The sequence below is a fragment of the Vidua macroura genome, chromosome 1 (genome assembly GCF_024509145.1).
Source record: "Vidua macroura isolate BioBank_ID:100142 chromosome 1, ASM2450914v1, whole genome shotgun sequence".
In the NCBI taxonomy this organism is placed as follows: domain Eukaryota; kingdom Metazoa; phylum Chordata; class Aves; order Passeriformes; family Viduidae; genus Vidua; species Vidua macroura.
This window is the reverse complement of record NC_071571.1, coordinates 52,636,110-52,651,236: the sequence shown is the minus strand read 5'-3', so window position 1 is coordinate 52,651,236 and position 15,127 is coordinate 52,636,110. Positions and strand designations below refer to the sequence as shown.

General features: G+C 43.7%; 3 protein-coding genes across 5 annotated transcripts; 1 reads left to right on the top strand and 2 right to left on the bottom strand.

The window, feature by feature from the left end:
- Positions 1-400: 400 nt before the first annotated feature.
- On the bottom strand, positions 401-4,402 carry C1H7orf25 (chromosome 1 C7orf25 homolog). 3 transcript variants are annotated; one of them, XM_053997967.1, is made up of 2 exons: positions 4,266-4,402; positions 401-1,978 (listed from the first exon to the last, which is right to left on the bottom strand). In XM_053997967.1, exon 2 carries the CDS (start codon positions 1,960-1,962, stop codon positions 694-696), a length of 1,269 nt encoding a protein of 422 aa, XP_053853942.1. In that variant the 5' UTR covers positions 1,963-1,978; positions 4,266-4,402; the 3' UTR covers positions 401-693. The 3 variants fall into 3 exon arrangements, with proteins under 3 accessions (XP_053853942.1, XP_053853934.1, XP_053853951.1); XM_053997959.1 differs by having other exon boundaries at positions 4,218-4,269; XM_053997976.1 differs by lacking the exon at positions 4,266-4,402 and adding an exon at positions 4,002-4,099.
- Positions 4,403-7,533: 3,131 nt separating this feature from the next.
- PSMA2 (proteasome 20S subunit alpha 2) lies at positions 7,534-11,752 on the bottom strand. Its single transcript, XM_053986637.1, has 8 exons — positions 11,645-11,752; positions 11,146-11,222; positions 10,491-10,623; positions 9,988-10,110; positions 9,577-9,658; positions 8,513-8,586; positions 8,008-8,065; positions 7,534-7,931 (listed from the first exon to the last, which is right to left on the bottom strand). Exons 1-8 carry the CDS (start codon positions 11,683-11,685, stop codon positions 7,815-7,817), a joined length of 705 nt encoding a protein of 234 aa, XP_053842612.1. The 5' UTR covers positions 11,686-11,752; the 3' UTR covers positions 7,534-7,814.
- A 209-nt stretch (positions 11,753-11,961) lies between these two features.
- MRPL32 (mitochondrial ribosomal protein L32) lies at positions 11,962-14,307 on the top strand. The gene is made up of 3 exons (XM_053986652.1): positions 11,962-12,170; positions 13,007-13,191; positions 13,691-14,307. The coding sequence occupies exons 1-3, from the start codon at positions 12,047-12,049 to the stop codon at positions 13,943-13,945; spliced, it is 564 nt and encodes a 187-aa protein (XP_053842627.1). The 5' UTR covers positions 11,962-12,046; the 3' UTR covers positions 13,946-14,307.
- The last annotated feature ends 820 nt before the right edge of the window (positions 14,308-15,127 follow it).

Sequence of the window (15,127 nt, the reverse complement as noted above, 5' to 3'; positions counted from 1 at the left end):
GATGTGCCTCCTTGGTCTGTTACCACTGGTTGTCCAGTTTAGCCCAAGAGCCACAACATATTAATGCAAATAAACTCCAACTTAACTGTTTTTTCCAGGAATTTTAAAGCTGATGCCCAATTCAGCCTAACCATGGTATACACATAGAGGTTGCTGTCAGTAAGCCAAGGAAGGCTTAAGCTGCTTTCTATTCATGGCTACTGGTCACATCTTCACAAAACATCACACTCCCAAAAAGGCACAGGTCTCTGCACAAGGTCCCTCTGAATCAACCAAAAACAAGGTTGAATGGAATAGGGGAAAGAAAGATTTAAGTTCTATGTAAGTCAAGCCCAAAGTTCATCTAAGATGAAAAATTTTACCTCTCCAAGGACAAAAATAACAAGGGGACTTCAGTAACTGTGCTTTAACTGAACTTTTTAATGGGGATGGATACAATTAATACATTGTAAGCCAGTTAAAAATTTCCATTGCCCTCTTATTACTTCAGTGAATAAATTAATGGTCAGCTGGACAAAAAATAGCCTCAAGGAAGGAGTAAAGATATTACAAATCCCTTGAGGAGCTCTTCCACTGCTAGTTGCTGTCATCATTGATACACACCCAAAACTGTATTGCTATGATTCTTCTGTTTCTTCAAATGCCTCCACTGCAGTACCTGTACTATTTTCCATTACTAACTCATTTAACGAGTTACACTCCATTATCAGATGGGCAGTGCTTTGGTAGAGGTGTGGCAAAAGATTCTTTGCTTTCTGTCAATGCTCGTGGCTGATGGACAAAAACACTGAACCTGACACCTTGGTTTGCTGCTGCCCTCACAAACCCACTATTTGCAGTCATGGTGATGGCTTTTAAAGTGTCTCCTGTCCCAAAAATGGCTAAAGAGCGGCTGTTGATTTTTGAACTAGCCACTAGTCCTAAGGCACGGTCTGAGGGCTGATCTGGCACCACGTTAATTCTTTTAACAAGTAATGCAGCTCTCTCTTTCTCCCCAGGTCCTCCCAGCGTTTCCAAGATGGACTGAAAGTCTCTGACAGCAGATTCACAGGCAAAGAGCTCTTTTCCCTCCATGAACTCCTTCAGCTGAGGCAGGACTCTCTCCCTTCTTTCTTGGTCTGCTTGCTCTGTCAGTACTTTTTCTTTGAAGACAAAGTAGCAGCCACCATAGCTCAGCGCAGAGACGTAGGTTATTAAGGTAGTGATGTCCAAATTAACTCTATTGCAGACGTTTACTTTGATCTGGGTAGGGAAAGCAATGCTGGCCACTAAATTCTCCCGGTCTACTCTGGTAACCTGCAGGAGTTCAGGGCCCTCTTCATCTGATTCACTGCTGTCACAGTGTTCATTTTCTGCAGATGGTTCTACCAGTGAGTTCACAGCAACAACATCTCCTCTCACAGATATTCCCATCTCCTTGAGCCTCTCTGCCATAGGACTGGACACGCTGTTGTAGAATGCAAAGATGATGTGGGGATTGCTGTACTCCACTGGCTGCTGACAGCTCGCTTGCAGGAAGTCCTCTGCCTGCTCAATGACACTTTTGTCACCATACTGGCCCCTTCCCAGCCAGATGTTATGCAGGGCCTCAGCTTTACGACCGATGGCCTTCACCCATGTGTGACCTCCATTTGCAACAACATCTACCACCAGTGTCTGTTTCTCTCCAAACCTGTCCTCATAAGCAAAGACATGGAGGACGCTGACAACATCCTCCAGGTTCTCTGCTGACTGAATAATGGCTTGGAGGTGGGTCAGGTTTGTACTCTGTAGATGGGATTCTTTAATGGCCACTTTCCCGGCCTCCACCCTGTGTAAGAAATTTAGCTCAGCTTTCAGTTTGCTACATAGCTTTGCCCCACCTTCTATTCTCCTTTTCTGGGACCTGGAAAGGGCTTCTGCTCTCTTAATCAAGTCTTTGGCAACAGCAATTCTTTCACAAAGCAGCGACTGCACAGACATGTTGGAAACATTATTCCTGTCAAGTGAGAACAAAGAAGAAGATTGTTACTGCATGGCCAAGAATAAAAACAGTCGAAAGAGTTCTTTCTAACAGTATACACTCCAGCCTTGCAATAGACTTAAGTGCAACAGTTATTGTAAAGCACAAGGAACTGGAACCTCAACACAAAGTCCCGCTGATGAGTTCAATTCCTTTCCTTCACCTTTAGAAACCAAACCAACAGCCTCAGAAGACCCTAGTTCTCAGCTAAGTAGCACTCAAGTCTACACACAGACTTTGCAAGCTTGTGGTTTCCCCCCACCTGCCACATAAGAGACCTTCACTCAGTCAGTCACTTTGAGGGATGTTAACTCTCACAGCTCGTTTGCAAAGGCTGTGATCAGAAATATAGTTAATGCCATAAGCAAATCTTGCCTCTCCCTCTCATCACACTTACCATTAAAAGCAAAAGCTAGCGACCATGCTTACACACACCCAGCTTTCAACCTGCACTGTTCAACTCAGTGCATGAACCCCTCAGAGGGTGGTGAAGCACTGGGACAGGTTGCCCAGAGAAGTTGTGGATGCCTTATCCCTGAAGTGGTAAAGGTCACGGTCAGGTTGGAGGGGGCTTGGAGCAACCTGGTCTAGTAAAAGGCACCACAGTAAAAGGTGTCCCAGCACACAGCAGGGGGGTTGCAACTAGATGATCTTTAATGTCTCTTCCAACCCAAAGCATCAAATGTTTCAATTACACACCCTCATGACAAACTATGATTCATAATTCTACTATCAGGAGAATCTCTATGCTAAAACTGCTATGTTTTTGAATTCTACTACGAGATTTACTGTGTTGCATCTGATAAATCTATTTTTTCACATCTGTATTACTTTAGTAGGCCTTCCTTAAGGAAAATATGATTGGAATTCCTTTACTGAATATGTGCTGTCTTCAAAAATGTAGGATTCATACTACACCAAACAATAGCATATTTAAGACAGTAACCACTATGAATAGTGAAATTAATAAATTTTGACCTTTCACTACAAGTATAAACACTGTAATTCTTTCTATAATTCTTGCCTAACCCGCATGTTAAAGTAAACTGGTATTAAAGGACAAGATAAATGAAAGTCCAACTGAAAAGGAGCAACAGGACACAGCCAGGTCCTGCAACAGGCTCTGCAAGGACAACTCAGTGGCCTGCCTTCAAATAGTGGGAACCTCCCTGGCCCTATGTCCAAGTGGAAACACGGCCAGCATTAACTGCTACTGGTCGGTCCCCATCCAGCATCAGCAACATCTCCACCTGCTTCTTCACGGCCAAGAATCCTGATGCCTTCCGAGACAACTTACTAACACTCTTCACGGTCCCATGAAGCCAGAAAAATCAGCCTTTCCCCCTCGAAGTCTTTGCCACTGCCACAAGCTTATCCTTGAATGTAATGAAATGAGTAAAACCTCATAATTAGTAATTGGGCACCTCTCCCCACAGCAGCTACAACTCCTACACACACACACACCACACACACACACGCTTCAACACAGAGCGTAAATCAAGGGTTGCAGTGACAATAAAACCACAGACGCAACTACTTTTTCGGCACAACAACTGCGCGGTAGCGTCACTATCAACCACAAGGTCACACACCATCCCTCGCCTTCGCCCCAAGGCCCGATCTCCCCTGGGCAGGGATCGGCGGCGCCGACCGCCCCTCCCGCCCGCGGCCCGGCCTTCTCCTCTCCCCTCCTCCTCTCCCGCCATCACGTGTTCGCAGCGCCGGAGAGGCCGTGCCGCCATCTCGGGTGAGGGCACGGCGCCCTCAGCGCTCGCCCCAAGCCGGCTCGGCTCCCCGGCCGCTCCCGGCCTCGCCCTCCGCCCACACGCCGGAGCGGGCGGGTGCGGGACGCCGGCCCTTGTCCCTCCTGTTCTCCCCGTCCCCCAGTCACTGCAAGAACGCGATATGCTCGGGCTCGCCTCGCCTCTCCGGGTGCTCCCGGCCCCTCTCCCTCCCCTGGGGCCGCCGCCTTTCGCCAGGCCCCGCAGCCCGTACTCACAGTCCGGCCGCCACAGCCCTCGGCCCAGGCTGGCTTGCCGTGGCGTGCCGTGGTGTGTCGCGGCTCGGCCCAGCCCGGCACCTCCCCCGGCGCCGCCGGGCGGGGACAGCCGCACCACCCGCCTCGCTCCGACGGCCCCAGCCCGTCCGGCCTGGCTGTCCTCCCCGGCGTGCCCGCGGGTTATCGTGAAAACTCTTCAAGGGCGAAATGCATTACATCAGGTCAGACGCAATCTCAGAATATCGTGAGTTGGAAGGAACTCACAAGGATCGTTGCGTCCAACTTCTGGTCCTACCCAGGACAGCCCCAAGAGTCACACCACGTGCCTGAGAGTATTGTCTAAAAACCGCTTGAACTGTGTCAGGCGAGGTGCTGCGGAGTCCGTTCCACTGCCCAACCACCTCTTTGTGTGAACAACTTTTTTCTAATATCCAATCTAAATCTCTTATGTCACAGCTCTAAGTCAGTCCCTTGATCCTGTCCTCTGGTCACCACAGATATCAGTGTCTGCCCCTCCTTCCCCTCATGAAAAAGCTGCAACTGCAATATGGTCTCCCCTAAGTCTCCTCCAGGCTGAACAGACCAAGTGACCTCAGCTGCTCCTCATACAGCTTCCCCTCAAGGCCCTTCACCATCTGTGTTGCCCTGCTTTAGATGCTCTCTAGTAGCTTTATAGCTTTCTTACAGTGTCGTGCCTGGAACAGCACATAATATTCAATGTGAGGCTGCAATAGCACAGAGTAATGGGAACAGACAGGCCAGAGGCAAGTTAGCCTTGGACTTTTAACTTCAATGGAGAACCAACAGCCCTGGCTCCATGCGTGTTGGATCTGTGCACACTGGGTCAACCAGTTACATTTGGACAACCAAAATGGGCTGTACTAAACCATTCTGTGAATATGTGAGCAAGCATCCCCAATATTTACCCCGAGTTGTTGCCTGCCTCTATGCAGCAATACTCCCTTTAGAGAGTGGGAGAGACTTGGCTTCTGAGTGCCAGTTCTTGCAGGGAGACAACTTGTCTGAATGATTTCTCATGATCTGGAGAGCAATAGTAAGCCAAAGCAAGTTGTAACGGGCTTACTTACTGCACCTGTATGTCTTTTACTGTGGGTGATGGCACTCTAGAACAGGCTGCCCGGAGAAATGGTGAAGTCTCCCTCACTGGAGCTATTCAGGAACCATCTAGACACAATCCTGTGCCCTCTGCTCTAACCCTGCTTAAGCACAGAGGTTGGACCAGATGTCAACCTGACCCATTCTGTGATTCTCTTTAACTTCATGAAATTAAGTCACTCTTCTCAGATCCCGATCCCACTCATTAAATAAAGCCCAATTCTCATAGGTGTCACACTGTCCTGAGGACATTGGAGCAGATCCTCTTCCAGGATAAGCAAATCAACATTACATGCTTCAAGTGACAAGTTTCTCTTTTTCTTCTTTCAGACTGCATTAGTAGGAACAAGTTAAATGACAGAAAGTTATAATTCATAGTGAGCTGAAGTAACCAAGCTTGTAATTTGTCACTTCTCACAAAGGAACAGTGTTTGTCTGTCTTATTGCACCTTGACCTCTTTATGCAGTTTCTACAAAATATATTTAAAAAAGATAATCTCATGTAACTAAAGGGTGCACTTCTTGAAAATTACCACAATCACCATATAATCTGGTAGTCCACTGTACTAGTATCTCTCACTCCTGAAGTAATTTTATTTAAGAAATACATATTCAAGTTAAAAATACTATTTCCTTAATTTTTAAAGATTTTAAATGGAAAAATGTTACTTAGTTCTCTGCAGTTTAATTTCCCTTTAAATAGCAGATAAAATTTAGCTACTCTCTTAGACATGCAGTTGAAAAAACAACCCCACATTTAAAACCACACCACCTTCCCCATCAAAGCAGCATAATATCAAGGTCTATCTGAGTACCACTAGGAAAATTATCTAATACTCTAAATACAGCCTGAATTCAAAATATTATGCATATTGTTTCCATACACCAAGTGCCATGAACTCTGATTCACTGCAGGGTTTAAGTAATACCAGGGAGCTTTGGGACTGAGTTCTTAATGGTGTAAAAACAGTCAGCACCTTGGCTCATCAAAGTGAAAACCACTGGCAGTAGACCAGAGACCTACTCATATCCTTTAACACAAAACAAGGAGCAGTTCACCATGGTTTGAAACTTGGTTTCAACTACTCTTCATAGGGTGTTCTTTGCTCATCAACTATTTCTATTAGCAGAGACAACTAAACCACTGCAGTGAATTTCTGAAGTACCTACACACGTCTTCCATGTAGAAAACTCTTGAATATTTATACAGCATTAAAAAACTAAGTGTGCATAAATATTCTTAATCAAAGATGCAGCAATATAAAGCTTTCAGTTTCAGATCTGAATTGTTTTATTTTCTCTAGAATAAGAATCAGAGTACAGCCTGGCTTTCAGACTAGAATACTCAAAAAGTGATCTGGCAGAACTCTTAATGAACCATTTGGATAGAGATTTTATTTCTGACATTAGGAAATAAAAATTCATTTATGGCATGCTTCAAAAATTCTTATTCACCTGATGATAACATAAGCCATCAGAAGACAGACATTGGAAAGCACAGGTCAATCAGCTTATACACTATTTTCTACTCACATTTTGTATTTTCTTCATTAGTTATGGCTGGCTAACGTGGGGACCTGCCAGGTTGCTTCCCTACATCCTTAGCCTTACATATAAGCAGACTGATCAAGCTACTGTTCCCAGTTCATTATCAACGTTTTAACAATTAGATTGCTTTAAAAAAATATAAAAATCTGAAAACAGTAACTTAAATGGCTGCCGACCAGATCATTTCTGTCGTTTCTTTTGTGGTAAATGTGGGTTTTTATGACTTGAATGACTCTACACATGTAACAAATGTATTGATACATCCACACAATATCAGTAAAAGTTACGGTGCACCAATTAAATACTCCTTTCTTTACATCTTTAGAATTATCTTGCAAGTTAGAAAATACTTTAGCAAAATTCAAGGGATAATTACATTACATACTCCCATTCTGTTTCGTAAATCCCATTGATTTTTATTGATGGTGATAAATGCATTTAGTTTTCAGTAAGAGTTACTGTTTCTACTTTTCCTAACAATATTTCAAGATTGAAAAGGTGCAATTTCAAGGGCCAAGAAAATAACTCAAGTAAAACAAGCTCTTGGGACACAAAGACCAGGATGACCAAAAGCAGAGAGTCTCAATCACAGTACACACCTGAAATGGAAGATTTTCCTGTCCCTTTGGGAAAGTACGTGATCTTTTGCACCACATAAAACTATTTCTGGAGTTTAATTAATATTTAAACAATATTCCAAAATGAAAAAATTATCCTATCACTCAACATTGGAATTTTTTAAAAGAAGGCTGAACATAAGTTCATCATGGTGTATATGAAAAACTGTTTCCTCAGTAATAAGGATACTGAAATCTAAGTTTTATGTAGATAAGCAAGCTAGGATTGAAAAGACACACAGACACCTTCCCCCAAAACAATGGCCTTTGATTTTATTCTTTAACCTTTTTCAAGCTGTCACTATAATTTTACATTTTGTACAGTATTTTGTGTATCAAGGGAAAGAATTATCTTTAACAAGATTCCATCTATTACAATATCAAGGACCGTTATATTTGCACCCATGATGTTTAAAAAATCTCTCAGACAAACCATGTAGAAATAAGTATGCAAAAACTGCAAAGAAAAACATTTAAGTAGCCAAAATTAAAAAGACCTTTGTGTGAACCACACAGTCTAGCTCGGTTTCTACTACGCTATTGCAGCCAAGTAGTCCTTAACCTCAGTTGGAGTGAGCCTCCTAAAACCAGCTTCATTACAGATACCAACTTCAATGTTGTCTTCTGTCATTTGCCCTTCAAAGCTCTCCTATTAGAAAAAATACAGTTCAGTGAATCTTATCAGTGAAGACATAAGAAACTTCTTTCTTAAATATTTTGCTAACCTTTAGTGTTAAGATAGCTGTATGAATGGCATCTTCAAGCTCCAAATCTTCATTGTACCTGTAAACAGACATTCATTTATTTCAGTATAGGACAAAAATCTTTACAAATTTTAATAATCCTACAGTCTCTAAAATCCCAAAAACTACTAAAATTTGTTTCTCATACAAATATTATTTTTAAGCATAGTGACATTAATAGTCAAAGTTGTTATTTGTTTTTAAAAAATCCTTACTTTTCCTACTGAAACTGTATATAACATTGCTGCAAATATGCTGAATATAATGTTTATTGCGCTCAAGTAATTCTACATAAACACAAAAGTTAGAGTTTAAATAAATCAAACTTCCTGTGCACATGTAAATGAGTACACTGGAAGCATCGCACCTTAAGTATTTTAAACTTTGTTCTTACAATTTAAAAAGTGTACATTTTTTTTTAACCTGGCTATATTATATGGAACCTGAACAGAACAGTATCCTTTCAGAGAAGTATCAAATACATTACCTTTTCTCAAGAAATGTTTTCCCATTGACGTAATTTTTTCCCATTGCTGTTGCTTTCCAGGCAAAATAAGCTCCCTGTAAAAGCAATAAACTATTGACTGAATTGTTTTATGTAACTTAGTGAAACACCATGTATTCAATTACTCAGTAAAAAAGTACAGAAGCAATTATGAAGATACTGAGTGTTCTGAGACTACAGGAGAAAGTTTTGGATCATATTGAGACTAATTTTATGTGGAAACATATGCTATGAAACTGTACAAAATGTGTATTGCACCCACTATTTTTATCCTCCCACTACTTTGAAAGATGTATTTAGAAAGTCATTAGCATAGTTTTGATTTGGGATTCCTTAAACAGAAATAGTACATCTGCCTTTGAGAAAGTATATATTCAAATCCTTACTGAGGCTGGAGCATCAGGTAATTCAAACCACTGGAAGTTGCCATGATCTATGCCTCAATCAAACTGCTTTAAACAAGGCATCTGCATTTTGCTTTTTACACTGGAGCATCAGGTAATTCAAACCACTGGAAGTTGCCATGATCACTACAATGACCACATTTTCTCATCTGAAGCACTGCACCTCATATGTGCATCGAAGGGTAGTTTTTCTGAAGTGCATTGCAAACCCAGCAAATAAACTCATTTAAATTAGCCACTGTCATTAAACACCACAGCATGTGCATTACATTTCACAATGCTACAGGCTTTGGCTTAACTTCCATCCAGTCTGGAGCAGTACAAACAGTCAATTTATTTCTTCCTAGTAGCTGTTGCAGAACACCATTTTTGCTGGCACTATCAACTAGGTGGGAAGATATGAAAAGGGATGACCTCCCTCAGAAACAACTGCCATCCCTCAAAGCAGTACAAGAACATGTAGGCACAGAATGATGGAGGCTTGCTCCAAGCACATACTGAAATGACCCATTTTGACTTCTGAAGTTATCTTTCATTCTAGCTCTGTATTATTATTCTCATCACAGAAAATATTTCATAAGCTCATGCAAAGTTTCACATGTTTTATCAGAGCAGCAGAACTTACAAGTGTAAGATACTTACAGATGGATCCGACTGAAATAAATACGGCCGCCCTTCATTCCAGCCACATATTAGCAGTGATACACCAAAGGGACGAACACCACTACAGGCAAACAAAACGTAATAAATTATCCAGTGAACATCAAAGGTCTCTTATTATTTTGGATATGTTCGTCTTCTCCCCAGACCAGGGCTGTAATGAGGACAAGTCATCCAACAGAACAAAACCAAAAGTGTCCTGCCTTGGCTGACATGTTTGTATACAAGATATGGAGACCCATTCTCACCCACTGAAGTGAAGCCACACTTTCTGTGCACATTCTCCACTGAAAAACTGCCTTTTCTACAAAAACCCCAATCACTGGGTAGCTGTTACTCATTACATTTAAACACCACAATCTTTCCAAGCAGCTCTGCAATCCCAGTACATACCCAGACTGTGTGTACTCCTGCATCACAGAAGCAATTCTCTGTACTAGCTGAGCTGTTGGAATGGGTTCATGATAAACCAAGTAATACTGCTGGGCCAGCTTCCGAGCTCTGTGCACAAGTACTCTGAAAACAAAGACAAAAGTACTATGTTAAAAAAATTCCAACTAGAACTGAAAACTCGTAATAATAAATACCTATTCAGGAGTTGTACATCTGGCATAACATCAATGTAAGAACATAAGATTGTGCTGAGCAATCTTTATCAACCAAGTAATTGGTGAAATATTTAAAGTAAGGTTGAATTACACTGCTTTTATTCTTTAGATACAAGGTTATTTGACAAGTTAATGAATATATTAAGAAAAACTTCAAGTGAATGTCATTTACAATGCAATATAGTATTATGACATACACTGAGAAAGAAACAGCTAATTGCTACCTGTTACTTAAACTTCTTATATGAATATGCATCTAAATGGTGATCAAACAAAATGTTTTAATACCTGTAATCTGGACCCATACCACTGTACACTAAACCTATATGTTTGGTAATTGGTTCTACTTTGTGGACACTCCTTTCATCATACAGAATGGATTTCTGCTTCTTCTCAGTTGCCAACACTACTCCATTTGCAGCTGGAAAAGAACAAAAAAAGTCTTTAAAAATTAAACTAAAATTACCAGTCAAAACATAGAATGAGCTTATTAAACTGTAAAAAATTTCTTCCTCTCTCTTTAAAAGCCATTCAAGTCTACAATTAGGTTAAAGAGAGATACTTTGATGAATACACCCAACACATTGTTTCTTTTTTAAAATGAACATACATTTCCCATAATCCCATTTCTAAAGATTCTGTATAACATTAATAATTGAGCAATCTAAATAGCTTTTTGTGTGTGTGTGTTATTTCTATATATAAGGACAGGAACACTCAAAAAACCCCAAAACCAAACATCTACCAGCTGAATGTCTCCAAAATCACCCAAAAAAAGAAACCCAGGAAGCATAAAATTTATTAAAACATGTGAAAATCCACTGAAAGAGTAACAAAATACGTAACAGAAAGATAAAGAAGGATCCAATACAAAAGACCCAGTACATGATCCACTTTAGTTCTGCCAAAAAATAGACAAAATCCGAAATCCATCAGGACATACCTTTAATCCCAACTGATGGAGCTCCGGCAGCTACTGCAGCCAAAGCATATTCAATCTGAACAAGCTTTCCAGAAGGACTAGAAAGGAAGATGCAAAATAAAGTTTTCCATTCAGTGGGAAAAATCTCCAGGATGTGTCATGACTTTCTATTGAAATTACATTGTATGTGTGGTTTCCAAAAGCTTTCAAGACACTGATGTTCACTGCTGAAAGGAACCAGCAAAACACAGCTATGCTTTTTGACTGACAATACAAAAGGTCAACGGCACAAGACAGCAACAACTCCCAGGTCCGCTGGGACCTCTCCCTCCCGACTGTCCAGGTCGAGCCCCCGCTGCCCCCCAGCGCTCGCAGGCCCAATGACTCTGCAAAGCGCCCCCTCGGTCCTGGTTCGCCGCCGCCGGCAGGCCGCTCCGCTCAGGCTGCGCGCCGTTCTCCCGCTGGCCCGGCAGCCCGCCCGCTTCTGCCCACGAGCCCACAGCCGTCCCTGCCCCGGCACCTGAAGGTGGTGAGGGAGAAGCTGTATCCGCGCTCCGCCATTTTGGCATCAGCCCCTGCGCTCCCCGCGCCGGCTTCTCGGCGCAGGCGCGAACGCCGCTCCCGCTCCCAGCACGAAGGCACAGTGAGCGCGCTGATTGGCGGAGTGGTGGTTTCTGCCTGACCGTGCCGGGATGTGGTTGGCGGAGGTGCACCGTGAGGCATGCTGGGAGTTTGAGTCCTCCACCGCCCTCCACCGCCCTCCACCGCCCCGCCCTCCTGGTAGCGAGAGCAGTGCTGGGACTTGGAGTCCTGGTTCTGTCTCCCTGCAATGTCGTGACAGGCTGAGGGCACTCGGTTTCCCAGAAGGTCCAGGAGGAATAGGATCGCCTCCCCCGAGGGCTCGGTGGGGCTGTGTGGGGTCATGGCGGTGCTGGTCCTGGTCCGCTCTCCGCTGCCGCGGCTTCGCGCTCTGTTCCAGTGCTGCTGGGGGCGGCTGGAGCGCGGCCTCTGGCCGGGTGTCTTCGGGGGCCAAAGCCCGCCCTGGGGTAGGTTCCGGCCTCTTCTCTGCCCAGCTGAAGGAACTGGGCGCGTTCCTGTGTCACCTGCCTTGAGAAGGGTTTGGAGTAGATGATCTCAGAGGTCCCTTCCAACGCCATTGTTTGTTTCTGTGATTCTGTGAGAGGGCGACGTCGCGGCTGAGGGACTCGTTTTACCTCTGAAGGGCGGAGGGAGGGAGGGCGTTGGGGTCTGTGAGGGAGCGGGGCGGGGGCGCCGCTCTGGCCTTGCTTCGGGGGTGACGGCAGCATCGGTGTCGTGTTTCCTCGACCGCATGTAAGTGGGGCTTGGCTGTAAGGAATTAATTTCTCACAGAATCACAGATTATGCTGAGCTGGAATGGACACACAAGGATCAGCAAGTCCAACTCAGCCCTGCATAGGACAGCCTCAATAGTCACACCATGTGCCCGAGAGCGTTGTGCAAACGCTTCCTGAATTCTGTCAGGCTTGGAGTTGTGACCACTTCCCTATCTGACCTAAATCTCCCTTGGCTCAGCTTCATGCCATGCTCTTGGGTCCTCTCACCACAGAGAAGAGATCAGTGCCTGCCCCTCTCCTTCCGCTCATGAGGAAGTTGTAGACTGCGATGAGGTCTCCTCTCAATCTCCTCCAGGCTGAACAGATGAAATAACCTCAGCTGCTGCTTGTATGGCTTCCCCTCCAGGCCCTTCACCATCCTCGTGTCCCTCCTTTGAATGCTCTATAAGACCTTTATATCCTTCTTATGTTGTGGTGCCCAAAACTGCACACAGTATTCAAGGACAGGCTGCACCAGTACAGAGTAGAGTGGGACAATCACGCCCCTCCTTTCCTTTCTCCTGCAGGACCAGCACTAGCTGTGCAAGGTCCGGCTCTTATTCCACAAGGGATCAATGACACCGGCGAGAGCAGCACCAAGGCGCCAAGCCTGCTGGAGAGCGTGATGTGGATGGCGGCGCCCAAGCAGAGGCGCACGATCGAGGTGAACCGCTGCAGGCGGAGGCATCCCAGCAAGCTCATAGAAATAAAGGTAAGCAGCAAAGCCCTTCTTTTGGAGAATCATTGCAGAGGGAAGTGCTGACTGTAAAAGCTCTCTGGAGTTTGTTTATAAATCAATACACTTAAAAGATACTGTAATCTTTAAAATCCTTTGTAAATCTTTTCTAATTCATCATGTGTGACAGTAGTCTGAGGTTAAATAAACAGTGACACTCGAGGTGCAAGCCAACAAAATGTGAATTTTGGCTGAACAGATAATGTAGATGGAAAAGGCCTACATTTTCTGTGCATCTAATTGAGTCCATAGCTCTTTAGTCTTCTAAACATAATTAGGCATAATGACTTAGATACTGAATTTAGAGGCTGTTCTTAGTAGTAAGCATTTGACATAGCGACACAGTACAGAAAAGTTATGTAGAGGAACACATTTTGAAATGGTAGGTGAATTTCTCTAACATTTTTATTTGTAGTATTTCCCTGTTTCTTTTTTTGCTGCTTTTCAAATTTCCTGTTTTCCACTGTCATTTTAGAGGAACATAGATGTTTGTCCTGAATGTGGAAACTTGAAGCAGAAACATGTCCTTTGTGGCTATTGTTATGCAAAGGTCAAAGAAGAAACTCGACTGATACGGATGGAAATATACAAGAAAGAAGGACGACCATTTAATGCTCCAACTGTAGAGACTGTTGTCCTTTATGAAGGAGAAAAACCCACAGAAAAAGATGAAGGCAAGCGGATCATTGAAAGAGCCAGGAAGCGTCCATCTTGGTTTGTTCAAAATTGATGCTTCAAATTAATGGTAGCAAAAGCAGCTGCTGCAGGAAGAGCGTTCATGATTTTCAAGAATGTTTTTCTCGTTCACTCAGTGTGAACAGAACTCCTCTGAACTTTTGGGAAGCCTGTTTGCATTTTGTGTTGTGCCATGTGATTTTACAGTCAGGCGTTGTTTCTCCAGCAGGCAGTGGGAAGTGCTTCTTGTGATATATCACAGAAGTCAACAGAGAGAAATCAGGATCTGCCTTGGATTTGGGTATCTGCGTACTGTACCCTGAACAATTTGTATGCTAATGTTCTATGCTGGTTTTGTAAATAACATCTTTTAAATTCATGGCTGTACAATAAAATTTGTTAAGTGTCCCAGGGAAATTTGCTTTCTGGTTTTGGCTGCTGCTCTTTTGGAGGGGAAAAAATGTTTAAAAGTGATATTGATTAGAAACAAAGGATATTTGCAAGGAAAGATGCAGTTACTTGGTTATTTTCTTTGGGTGGATCCCACTACAATGCTGCTGTTTGAGATAATTGGTGATAGTCCTAGATTTGAGCAAAATAGTGGTTGCCACATAGTATTTGCATTTTTTTCTCCACTGGATGAAGGTTCATTGTTCCTTGCTGTTGTCAGTATGTATTTTGATGCCTCGCGCCCGGGTGCCCAGTCAGGCAGGGAGACCCTCGACTGGCTGGTCCGCGGGGGGCGCCGATGGGGTACAGATAGCTCCACCAGAAGGACGAGAGGTCACTCAGGCTTCTATGTTCCTCGAGGATTTATTGAAGGTAAGGCAGAGGATGAGGGAGAAGAGAAGGATGCAAAGAGACAACCACTCGGGAAGGAAGCAGGCTCTGAGAGCCCGGAGAGAAGGCGGGGCTGGGTATATAACTGGAGAGGAGTGGGTGTGGTTAGGGTACAAACAGTCCAATCGGGAAAGGGTTAAGGGGAGGAACAGGGATGGGGTGACATACACAAAACCAATGGGGGCACAGGGAAGGAGAGGTCTTGCAGAACGAGCCAACGAAGGTAATAGAAACCAAGAACTTACTAGAACAGGGGAGTAGATTAAACACTGATTGACATTAACAAGGGAGCGTACAATATTTGAAGAACAGGTCCCCTTAGACTTCTGTCACCTCCCACGGGAGTGCAGGGGCCCCTCCCACATCAGGATACAAGATAATTCTATCTTAAAGGGGA